The sequence below is a fragment of the Arthrobotrys flagrans genome, assembly GCF_004000055.1.
Source record: "Arthrobotrys flagrans strain CBS H-5679 chromosome Unknown unitig_0, whole genome shotgun sequence".
Classification (NCBI taxonomy): Eukaryota; Fungi; Ascomycota; class Orbiliomycetes; order Orbiliales; family Orbiliaceae; genus Arthrobotrys; species Arthrobotrys flagrans.
Window position 1 is genome coordinate 7427765 of NW_027137550.1, and position 12499 is coordinate 7440263.

Sequence of the window (12499 nt, forward strand, 5' to 3'; positions counted from 1 at the left end):
TAACAGGTTTGATGCATCCATCCATCCAGCCAATCCAACCTCCTTCAAGGAAAAGCCTCGCAAACAGGAAAAAAAAAAACTCCATCCTTCCTTCCTTCCTTCCTGTGCGCAGGAAGGAAGCTTCGAAATTAATCCATGGTTCCATTTGTTGGATGCTCGTGAGCTCTTCGGATCGATATCGAATCCACTTAACCCGTGCATATGGCATCGAGAGAAGTATATACTCTATGATCAGGAGACACTTCCCCCAGTCCATTTGCATCGTGCTTCGGTACAACCTCTCCTGCTCCGACTTACGGAGGGTTAACTTGTGCTTCCTTCGTCGTTGGCTCGGTGGTGTGTTTGCGAACACCTCCGCCAATCCAATCCCGACGACGAACGCCCTTCTTCCTAACTAACCGACGTCCGACCACGACCAGCCCCCCCCACTGCATCGCTGCACCTCCAACTGCCAAAATTATTGCTAGTTATTTCGTAGTTTGTTATTCCTCCCTCCCATCGTTCAATATTGGGGGAAGAGAACGGCTATCCAAATGCATCGGATAAACTCACAATCACTTCCGCTAGCATACTACCAACAGCATCACGGCTCCGACCCTCCGAATTCTCGTAAGATTCGATCACATACGATATTGAGCCTCCAGGATATAATACTAACCTGCATACGTTTTTCATCAGTTAAAGCACGTGACTTCGTTTTCGTGGACCTACGTCAGACCGCGTAAATCCAAGCGAGTGTTGATTCAACGCTCTACTAATTTTGGATGAGTTCATAGCATACTGTATGGACTTTTGACGGACTTCTTTGGGTTGAATCATAGGTAGTTCGATTAAGGCGTCTCGATAGTATAATATTTTGCTTTGAAAGCTGTCCTAGAGCGTATTTTTCGCTCCAGAAACCCCTTGGTTTCGCCTACGGTATTAACCGTTCTCAAATCCATCTCGGGACCGGTTTTCTGTTCCGGAAGGCCCTTCGCTTGCCCTGTGGCATATCTATATTTGATCGAAGTATCAATCAAAAGAAGTCATTGAATGCTAACTGATAAAGTTAACCAACTAATCCCCAACGTGCTTGGAGCATGTGGTTTGATGATATGTAGGTACGATTTCGTATCATAAAACAGTATCGTGGGATTCGGAAAGTATTAAAATGATGCTAGGGACGAAATTTGTGCTTGGAAACTGGTCTCGACTGGTCTCGTATACGTATCCAGCTGGAAGACGTCACAAGAGGAGGAGCGGCAAAAAATACCACGTTCCTCGCATACGCCCACGGCCTTACATATTATAGTGCTGCGGTCCGGTTCGGGACAAAAGTTCACAACTATTCCCAAATTATATATATGTCAAAACGATCCCGTAGCTAGACGTCGGAAAGGGAAGAATACGTGAAACTCACCATATTAAGGCGCCAATCGGGTAGGGAAAGCTAAAAAGTAAGCAGATAGCGAAATATATAAAATGTCGATCAATACTTTACAAGAAATAATGTAATACAAACGAGAATATTATACGGCGCCTTCGAATCAATGGAAACAAAACAAACTCCAGAATCCAAACCCTCGAAAGAAAGAAATGTTAAATAGAAGGAGTCATGTAGCTAATCCTTGTTGTCCTCGAGCTGCCTTCTCATCAGTATCTCCCTCGCTACCGGTAATTATATCACTATCAATGTTAACGTTCTGGGGCTGGGCCTCTCGTTTCTTAAAATACCCGCCTCCAGACCCGCCTCCACCGTAGCCTCCATTGTAGCCTCCTGGAGGCCAACTACCGGGAGGATACCCATTGCCGCCATCGCCAGGATTTTGTGGGGCGAAATCACCGTAGCCTTGGGGACGTCTGGAGGGAAAAACCCCTCTTGCTCGGCTGCAGGGTTTCGTTGGTTGTTCGGACCCGGCAACGGCCAAAGGTTAGCCTGCTGCTGCGCGTACTCCTCTATATCGACCGGGAAAGGGTCATAATTCGGGTCCTCAGGCGGAAGGTTTTGGTTCGCTGGTGCGGCCATGCCCAGTCGTGGTCCATCGGACCCGGGTGGGACCGGTAATTGTGGTCCTGGACCCTCAAGGTAAAACGGCGGTTGATCTGGAGGGAAAACGTTGAGTCTGAAATCGGGATCGTAACCAATAGCCTGCCCTGGGTATGCCGCTATGTTGTCAGGCACCACCCACCGGAATTGCCGGTTATGTGGAGCATCCCGAATTCCTTCAGGAATCCGATTAAACGCCTCCTGGAATGAGTGCCAAGTGAGACGGTTGTGAATTGGATCCCGGGTGGGGTTGTCTGCGAGAACTACGATGCATTCGCAACCTGTAATTTATACAACAATTATCGCGATAAAAGGAATTGGGTGGGTTAGCTTTTGTCATGTTTAATTCCATGTCTAGCTCTCATAACATATCGATAAGACCATTAGGCCGATAGTCGAGGCCCCAAGATCGATCATGTAGCCTCTCTGATTTTGTCAAATATGTATATAATGTCTTATACGAGGAACCAGGCAAGGGTTTAGGATTAGAAAGCTTTCTTACCGTAGAGAATTCTACACATGAGGGCCTGGTAGTCATATTGACACCACTGTCTGTTTTTCGGTTTACCCTTCATCTCCCCTTCCAAGTCGCAAATACAATATTTGCATCCACGCTGCTGGTATGTTATCGTGTCCAATATCTCTTGAAAATGTTGTGCCCAGCTCTTCCCCATCGGTAGTTCCTGAACCTCGAGCAAGTTTCGGTAGAATTTGATACGACGTTCCCAAGTGTCAGGTTCATCTGGGAGATCTTTCAAGGAGTTCGGTATCTTATTTTTATCAACTGCTGGTATGATCCTGTTTTCTAGTGTCCAGAAATTGTCCCGACATTGTACGGTGAATGCTGAACTATAGAAGAAGCTGGGATTGACGAAAAAAACTTCGTCAGCCCTCTTATTGGAAGTTTGGGGACTGGTGGGGAGGGTTGTGGAAGTGGCCGTGGAAGCGATTGTCGAAGCGGTTGTGGATCTGGAGGGAAATCTATCGACCGGTGTAGGTGTAGAAGAGTACGCCGCAATTATAGAGCTTCTACTAGTAACATCTTTATCCGTAGGATTTGCCGAACTGGTAGCAACCTCGAGCTCTCGGCCCCCTGGTACGATATACGAGGAGGAAATGACACATAAAATTGCGAAAAGAATAAATGTGAAAAAGACCCGACGTCCCCCAAGAAAATTAAATCCTGGTGATAGATCGTAGTACCGATGCCCTGAGAAGGACATGGTGAAGGTTTGGAACTTATAATTATAATAGAGAAAAATTACGAGAGACTGAGCTAACCAGACCAGGTCTGGTGGTCCGGGGCAAGAGTTGACTAGCTTCTGTTAAAGATAATGATAAATATTTCCCATGATACTTGACACTAGACTCCTATTTCCACTAAATATTAATCGCAAGTGCTAGCTGGTCCACAGTGTCAATATATAGACATTTCAAAACTAAATTTATGTTGGCAAGCTTCTATGGACCTCAGATTCCACAGGGCTACTCCACAAAGGGAACGACATGAATACGTCTTGACTGCCTACGCATTTTGAAACCTCAAAAAGGTGCGAAGCCTACAATCCTGTCTCAACTTATAACTCTCGCTCGCACTTGCCACATAACAGCTATTCACTCCTGACACGACATTCTCGATTGCACAGGTCTCAGAAACTGCGCGAGAAGTTACAAGTTATTGGGAACTATATATATGTATGTGCACAATGATATAGTGATCCGGTTGGAAAATTGAAAATAGTGTTTGTGTTTGAATCCCGAAGCAGGAAGCCCCAGAAGGATGAATTTGATCGACAAGTACTAAATTTGGCCAATATTTTTCAAGCAGCTCTGAAACTACTTTGTTGGTGAATGTTGTTTGTGGCGAAAGCCATCTATCTGCCTCCACAGTTGAGGAATCTGGCGACGAGACAATCTACCTCGGGGTCCCTTTAATTTCGAATCCTGACTAATAATTCCAATTAACAACGTTAAAGCAGCTGCGCAGTTTGATTTTGTTTCTAAGATTCAGAAACTACTCATGATGATTTTTGATTTTTGAACGAAGAAATTTAGTTATATTCCGATATAATCAGCCCGATCAAAAATACCACACACGGAGAGCGAATCCTGGTGAGCATCCTGCAGCGAGGACGCAACGTCGAAGTTTTCAATAGGCATATAGCAGACATTTATCAATATTTTGGCCACTTCGAAGCCAACTTTCTTAGAGAATAGAATGTTTTGGATGGGCGAAGGGATGCGGGGCATATCGCACGTGACTACAAGGCGACAAATCTAGAGCACTTCTATGCTCCGGTGGAATTGGTTAATAGAAGGACCAATGTGTCCGTTGGCCTCTGCTCTATCGTATGCAATATATAGCCACAAAGCATGAGAATTCCGACCGCCATTGAGTCCATATATGGTAAAGAAAAAGGGGGATTGTCAAGAAATTATCATTTCAAGCCTCCTGTAAAGGAGATACATGCATACGTGCGAAAATGCAAAATGATAAACATCAAGTTTATCATCTCACGTTAGAGGTGGAGTTCTTAGGCAACTAACAGCCGGGACTGTAGACTAGACTGCAAATTTCAAACACTGCGCTGCTCCTTCAAAGTTCCAATTCTGAACGGCGAGGCAGTCTGAGTTTGGTGGCACTGTATGCGGAAATTATCGCATATGAAGTATTAGCCTCAAGCCGTAGGTAAGTACATGTATGTATGTACATACATACATTTTTTTGTGATCGACGCGGCGTAGCACTTTGCCTTATTCCGGATTCCACGAAGTTAATGATATCCATTGCCTCGAGGTCAGTCTAGCCCGGCCTTACAACTTGCAGATCTTGTGCGCAATAACTCCACCTAAAAACACAACTTTTAATTTTATATAACAAGTTCGAAACATGCAACAAATATCTCTAGAAGAGAAAATTAATATGCATGAAGATTGATTATCGTGTGACACAGGGTCCCAGAAACCCTACAAAATTACAGTCTTTTGGCAGGATCAGAGTCTGCTTTTCGAGCGTTCCTAGCCTAGGCACTAGCTTACTTCGCTTCCAGTCATTTGGGCCTAGTAGCAAATATACACCCGGCGAACTTTTTCATTTATAAACGTAATAGCTCTCGCCACGAAGACGAAAACTTTTGAAAGTATATATATAGATAGTTTCAAAGTCCCAACGGGTTTCTTTCTTTTCTTTTCTTTTCTTTTCTTTTTAAACAAAAACTTGTAATTAAATAGATACATATAAATAATAGATGAGGCTCATTCATATCAATATTCAAAAGCATGAAGACAAAAATTCAAAGCTTATTCGTTCTAGTTAACGCTACATTGTAGTATTCGATGCCTCGCCAGGCAACATATCCCCCATCCCAGTATTCAGTAAAAAGTCTCCTCCCGGAATGACCTTCTCAATACCCTTAACACCTCCTTTCTGCGACTTTGACAAAAGCAACTCCTTCATACCCTTAGGATCCAACTTCAATGCTGGATTTTTTGCCAACAAATCCGCAACTACACCCGCAACATGCGGCGATGCCATAGAAGTGCCATCAAGCGCCATAACGGTACGAGGTCCCGTATGCCACGTACTAACGATACCAACACCAGGGGCATGGAGAGTAACACATTTTCCGAAATTCGAATGAACCCATCGGTTATCAGTTATCTCAATGGCACCGACGTTAATAATTGGGATCTGGGTGGACAGCCTTCCTGGATCGCTGGAACAGGCGTCGGAGTTTTCATTTCCTGCAGCTACAACGACATGCATACCGGCGTTTAACGCTCTTCTTAACAAATCGGACAAGGCGGGTAAAAAGTCTGGGCCTCCAAGCGACATATTTATGACGGAGCCTTTGAAACCCGGTTGGTCTTTGCGTTTCATGTGAGATGCGAAGGCGGCGTCGACACCGGCGATTATACCAGCGTCAGATCCAAAATTATCTTTGCCGAGAACTTTACAGCCGAAGATATTGACGTTTTTGGCGACGCCGTAGGTTAAAGATCCAATGGTTCCAGCGGTGTGGGTACTAAAAACATAAATCCATCAGTATAATACTTCGAAATCATATTAAATAGGAAAACATACCCATGTCCATGCTCATCCTTTCCATCATCTCCAAAGGCCGTGAATATCATCTTCGCTCGACCGTTGAAATCCACATGGTCGATATTAATCCCAGAGTCGATAGAATAAACATCAACCCCATCCCCAGACAACCTGTCAAAATGATATTTGAAGAATAAATCCTCAACCTTTCGATCCCCCAGCTCAATTATCTCCTTCCGGGATATTCTTTCAAGCCCCCAAGGCGCAGTAGTTTGTTCAACCAATGTATTCGCCTGACGTTTCGACAGCGCAAAACTGGCGCTACTCGTCATATCCCTCGACTTAAGATTCCAATTTGCAACTGGTCCTGATCTCTTATTATTTTTTTGCATAAATGCAATGCTTTCAAGAGAAGCGATGTCATGGGCGTGGGATTCCGGAAGGGATATGCTAAACCCTCGCATATGTATGCCGAAGGTTGTGGCTTTTGTGTGATCAAGTCCCATTTCGTCTATTACTTCGCCCACAGATCTTTTCTCGTGTTCGGCTAGGATGAAGAGAAAATCGTCCTGTGGTTCATTTCCCTGTAGATCGGTTTGTGATCTTGATGCTGTTGGGGCGGCGAATGTGAACGGGAGGGCGCAGAGCAAGAGGTAGCTGGAGATTACGGCTATAGATTTCATCTTTACGATATTATATATTTTGTTATTCGTTAGAACTCGTTAGAGCGTTTACAGTCGCACAGCGACGGAAACGATAGATGGTATTGAAGAAAGGAAAAAAGATATAAACGAATGAAAAGAATTGAAGAAACGACCAGCGTTGTGAACGACCAGCGTTATGGGTGAAGGACCAGCCGAACTTTCGAAAAAAATAGTATTCTTTGATTTCTAAAAGCAGGAACTAGAACTGAGAAGAAACGAAGATCCACTCTTCTTTATAAACTAATTCACAAATCACTATCATACCCGCTTTCTAGAATGTATCACACGGTGGGGCTGAACACTTCATATATTCAAACGAAATAACTATCAAACATAGACATTCAAGCCCCCAAATCCACCCTTTTTGTTTCCGAACATACCCATAACCGCAGGGATCTGGAGATAGCTTGTAAGAAAACCGTGTGCATTAAACGACAAGGCAATACAAAGCCAGCTGCTGGCAGGCAGAACGTTTGAACCCATGTGATACATTCCTCGCAGTACCCGAAAAAACATGACATCAATCTGCAGAGTATTTGATTATATGAGCCTAAGAATAGGAATACCCCGATTTCGAATCTTATAGCTGTAGAAATCCAGGAAAAACCTTTTAAATGTCGAAATTCTCCGGCCTCCTGTCGAAGGAGTTGTTGTGGTTGAAACATGGAGGCTCCGACATCCCTGGTGTAGCAGAGTGACAGGGGTTGCTTTTCTCCGATTGGTCAGATTGGACGTCCTATTTCCTTTCTGGAGAAGGTGTTGTTGTAACGAGAGAGCTGCATAAAACGGCGACGGGCGGTGCCTGTTTAGCATCAAGACACTGTGAAATCAGAGAAGAATGTTCTGGGGATTTGTATGCTTCGTTATCAACTAGGTCCATGATTTTGAATCTTCCATTCTGAAGGAAAATCCATACGATTGCGCTATATCGTTCGAACTCTTGAGGAAGCGCTGAGATTCAAAATATCCGTCCACGAAAGGACAATTCAATAATTACGTCGCCGTGAAGAGACAAACGCTTTTTGAATGATTGCAGTGATGATAGATGAATATGTCGATAGCTAAGTAATAAGAAAAATGAAACGGGATTCTCCTGAGTATCGATTTCTGCTTGGCGTTAATCGTTGACATAAGTTTTCCATGTCTAGAACTAGGCGACTGTGAGGTTTGAAGCACTCCGTTTCAAGTCACCTGCAAGATTCTTGCCTTCGAACCCGGATTCAAATTGCTTCTCTCCAAACCCGCTAGCACATATTCCACAAGACATGTTATATAAATATAATAAAGATACCCTCCCATCCTCAAAGTTTTCCACTCTTCTGTAAACTTTCAAAACACCCTTCCTCACTTTTCATTTCTTTCTTTTTCTTTTTCCTTTCTATTCATTTCGTGCCTCTGTGAGGTATTGAGCAGTTCTGGTAACGCTCATTTTCAAATTCTATATTCTTTATTTTTTCTTCCGTTCAGTTTGTTAATTCTTGCTTGCATATAAAAGGTTTTCCAAGATGAGGACCTCAACATTTTTAATCGCCTCTGTTTTGATTTCATTTTCTTCAGCGAGCTTGATAGGTAGAAATAATGGCGGAGTCGCAGAAGTCCAGAGACCGGCCTCCGGTCAAACCTTTTCGGAATATTTAGCAGAGGCTGGTGTGCAGCAGGCGGGAAGACCTATCGCTCGAAGATACATTAGACGCGATCGAGTACGCCGTCAAATACCACAATTGCCTCGATTACCCACTGAGGGAGTTCCAGAAGCACAGCCACAGCTTCCAGGACAGGTTCCAACTGTTCCTGAGGTCGCAACTTCGAGTGCGCAGGCAGAAGTACCTGCAACCACTGTACCTGCCGCAGTTACTCCTAGTACAGAACCAGTGGTACCAGTCATTCCTGGTGTACCAGTCATTCCTGGTGTACCGGGTGCACCGGGTGTACCGGGCGCCCCAGAAGACCCAGGCGCCCCAGGAGGCCCAGGCGACCTACCAGTTTTCTTCCCTCCAGGAAGTGGTGATCTCCCTGATCGGGAACCAACCGGTCCCGTCGAAGACCCTCTAAAAGTCGAGGGAGACCTTCCACCAGGATTTTCTGTTATTGGAAGCGTACCTGCCCCTTCAGGTGTCGTAGGAGAGCCAGTTGAGTCAAGTCCTGCCCCATCAGCAGTAATCCCAACCGAAGTGGCGACCGCGGAACCCGTTCCGGTTTCTAGCGGTCCTGCGGGACTTCCTTCGTCATTACCTCCTACTCAACCAGAACTCCCTGTCCCAAGCGTTCCAGTAGAGGTATCTGCTTCCAGCGCGCCTGCTGTACTCCCAGCCCCTAGCACTCCTGCCCAAGTTGTTCCTGTAGTCCCAGGCGCTGAGGATCCCGGCACTGCAGCCCCGAGCTTCGGTAATGTCCAGCCGGTAGTATCTTCAATTGCCGCTGCTGAACCATCTCTTCCAGCCCTTCCTGTTGGATTCAGCGTCATCTCAAGCAATATCCCAGCTGCCGCTGCCGCAACCGCAGGAACGCACGGCTTTAACCGAAATCCTGCAGGGAGCCAAAATGGTCAAGGAAATGCCGCCGCCACTACTATCAATCCTGGTAGCCAAATTGCTCCAACTGCTTTGCCTGAGGGTTTCAAAGTTATCAGTGAGGGTGTGGCACAGCCTACTAATAATGGAAAGGCTTCTGCAACTTTGAGCATCCCGGATGCTGGTGTTACATCTACCGGTCTACCCGGGCTTAATAATGGCTCTGAAATTGTTGGAAATATGCCGGCTGGGTTTAAGGTCATTGAAGCACCGCAGGCGACTACTCTTATCAGAAGAGTTCGTCGGTCGATACCACGGAGCGAGGAGGAGCTTATGTATCGTTATGGTTCTAGTAAATAGTTGCTTAATTTAGAACTTAGATGCGAGTGTTTTGTTATATTGGGTACCTTAAATATTAGTTTGATTACTCTATACCAATATACGATTATTCAATAATACCGATATCAATATTATGAGAACAAATTAGTCAGGAAACGGCATCTAAGTGATAGTGATATTAATATGGAAGAACATCTTTGATAAGTATGCCCAAAAGCGAACCGGTACCGCTTGATGCCTTTTAACATACGCTCAGTGTTGGCCTCAATTTTGATTAGGTGCCTCCCACTCTATAGATCTAGCGAAGGTAAAGTTTTATAGAACATTCGGACACGACCTTCGGAGCCGTGACTTCCGTATAGATGAGGACCTTAGATATTCGAGTATCGGCGGAAGGCGAACATGACGTTTGCCCAAATCACGTTGCTTTGTGCTTGAGCGAGAGTTTGATGCATGAATACCCTCTCGATAAATTCCGAAGCATGCATTTAACGCATCCATTCGGGAAGCATTTATCGATGGAAAAACGAAGGCGATCCGAAACCTAAGATGATTTGGAACGGTCCAGGGCCTCCATGCTTTGTCACCCGGTCCGATGACTATTGCAGCGCAGGATCAGAATGATATCATCATATCACCTTATCCCCCAAGTGTTTTTCCTTCAAGGCTCTGCAGGCCTATGTGTGTATATATTTGTCTTCAGTTCAAGCTCTCAGTCGCAAACTTTCGAGAGAATCAACAAGAGAACATCTATATAGGGATCGAGGCGTTTGGTTATAGTGGATACTTACAGGATAAAGGGGGTATATATCATGTTGAACCGTGACATCCACGGGACCTGATTATGAAAGGCCTACATGCGGTGAGGACTACAGAGTAATTGACACACGCCCGGCTTTCCGGGGCTATATTGATATATCTACGCTGCTATACATATGCCAACCATCGCGACTTTTCTAGTAAGGACTGAATTCCTAGCCCCGTCGATATCGTTATATGGTAATTGTGTGGTACGTGGGCACTGCACCACCATGCAAAATATAATCAGCGATGCTTAATTCCGAAGCCCCAATCGTGCTTGAGTCCGTTAGCGTTGAGATTGATAACACTGTTGGCCATCCTCATCACGGAATTGAGAAGTTCAAAGAACATAATTGAGGCCGGTGCAAGTGCACCGTCCAAAGCTTCCATATGAGGCCCATAATAATAAATCCTTCCGAAAATAGTCATATCATATTATTTTGCCAGTTTTGAGGGCTTTCGGGAGACGGAGAACATGAACTTTCCAGTCGTCGCCTCCAATATTAATATTTTTTATGTGGCTATGTCCCATAAACACCATGGGTCTTGAAATTTGGAAACTTGATGCATACTGCAGGAGGATATCCTGACTTTCTTCCTCAAACTGGGCTTCGCCCGGGCACTTTGGAGCATTGGGTCGTTATATTGTCTTCTTTACATTGTCCAATTTGGTGGTTTCAAGAGCATGTGTTCGTGGTCGGAAGTCAGTGGATATATGCACATTTGTTGGACCATCTATGCATCTTCTGAGGAGTGGCGGGGTTAATGGGAGCATGATTTGCAAGCATGCGGTCCGTAGTTTAACCCTGTCTGCATAGCTGATCCCCAAAACTTTCGCAGGGGTTCGTCCATGTACGTCTGTCGTAGATGTTTCAATATACGCCGATTTGGTTTCTGTGCCGTGTCGCTCTTGATATCGTTGCATTAATGTAGCAATCGTGCTGAGCCTGGTAATCGGTTCTATAATAGTTACTTGTATACGATCCTTTCGCAAACCTCCCTCCATAGCCGATAATCTCGCAAAAGCTCTGATGAATTTTGTTATGAACATAGATATTGTCGTCGTGGGAAAGGTATACAATATTTCTTCCTCTATTTTGTCACCATTCTTCTACAAGTTTTCACGGGCAGTCATTTGCGCGCACCGACTTGCAGGCCCGACATCTAGGGCGCTAAGAATGTTTAGTTATATGTTTCTTTTCTTTTCCTTTTCCTTTCCTTTTCTTTTCTTTTTTTTTTTTGTATACAAAGCTGTCATCCACTCGGCGGATCTCATCGTTAATCCTCATATGTGTATTTGGTATCTCGTCCACATGGTTCGTGTAGATCGACGGGTTTTGTCGGTCTAAATTGGGTTTAAATTGTAGACATATCGTTCAAAGCCTGTCAACCAAAGACAAAAAATATATAGCCCACACGCTGAGGTAAATCACCGAGACTAAGATAAATTAATCCGGCGAGCGTGCAATATATAGCCCATATTGATCAAATCGGTCGACATATTCGGACCAGATCCCCCGTCCAAAAGTGTATATTTCGCATTATATCGGCACCGAGTTGAGAAATCGTGCCTCGATCGTTTACACTTTCCTCTAGTTCGGTGCACCGGAGCATAAAGCTTTCGATGCTCCAAGTCAAACTCCTCAGAGAACACGTTTATCTGAGTGCGACTTCTCAGCTCAGTGCCATTGAAATGCCGAGCCATATGTTCCTGGGACATGAGGCAACAAAATCAATCAAAGTCGTACGATCGGGCCAAATTCCCGTCCAAATGTGAATCTTCATATAGTTTTTGTATTTTTCTCGTCCGTGTCTCGAATCATATTCAGACTCTTTTCTTCCAACCCCACGTATCCAATATGGAAGCACTAATTTCCTCAGCCTGTAAGCACAAAGTTTGTATGGGTTTTATATATTTTTAGCCCACAGTTCGAATCATGGTGGGGCTTTGGCACGCGTTTTCATGCAGCTACCTCTGGCAACCTGCAGTCTCAACCCGTTTCCAATATAGTAATGACCCTCGGCTCGATTACACCTCTAGCTGAGATGGAATGCTGAAGGGATACTCACCATC

At 44.7% G+C, this 12499-nt stretch overlaps 3 protein-coding genes across 3 annotated transcripts; 1 reads left to right on the forward strand and 2 right to left on the reverse strand.

The window, feature by feature from the left end:
* Positions 1 to 1600: 1600 nt before the first annotated feature.
* DFL_005191 (uncharacterized protein) lies at positions 1601 to 3249 on the reverse strand (the record flags this gene model as incomplete). Its single annotated transcript, XM_067634413.1, has 3 exons — positions 1601 to 1647; positions 1714 to 2307; positions 2529 to 3249. 3 exons carry the CDS (start codon positions 3247 to 3249, stop codon positions 1601 to 1603), a joined length of 1362 nt encoding a protein of 453 aa, XP_067492484.1.
* A 2096-nt stretch (positions 3250 to 5345) lies between these two features.
* DFL_005192 (uncharacterized protein) lies at positions 5346 to 6754 on the reverse strand (the record flags this gene model as incomplete). Its single annotated transcript, XM_067634414.1, has 2 exons — positions 5346 to 6051; positions 6111 to 6754. The coding sequence occupies 2 exons, from the start codon at positions 6752 to 6754 to the stop codon at positions 5346 to 5348; spliced, it is 1350 nt and encodes a 449-aa protein (XP_067492485.1).
* A 1526-nt stretch (positions 6755 to 8280) lies between these two features.
* Positions 8281 to 9645, forward strand: DFL_005193 (uncharacterized protein; the record flags this gene model as incomplete). The annotated part of the gene is made up of 1 exon (XM_067634415.1): positions 8281 to 9645. One exon carries the CDS (start codon positions 8281 to 8283, stop codon positions 9643 to 9645), a length of 1365 nt encoding a protein of 454 aa, XP_067492486.1.
* Positions 9646 to 12499: the final 2854 nt, after the last annotated feature.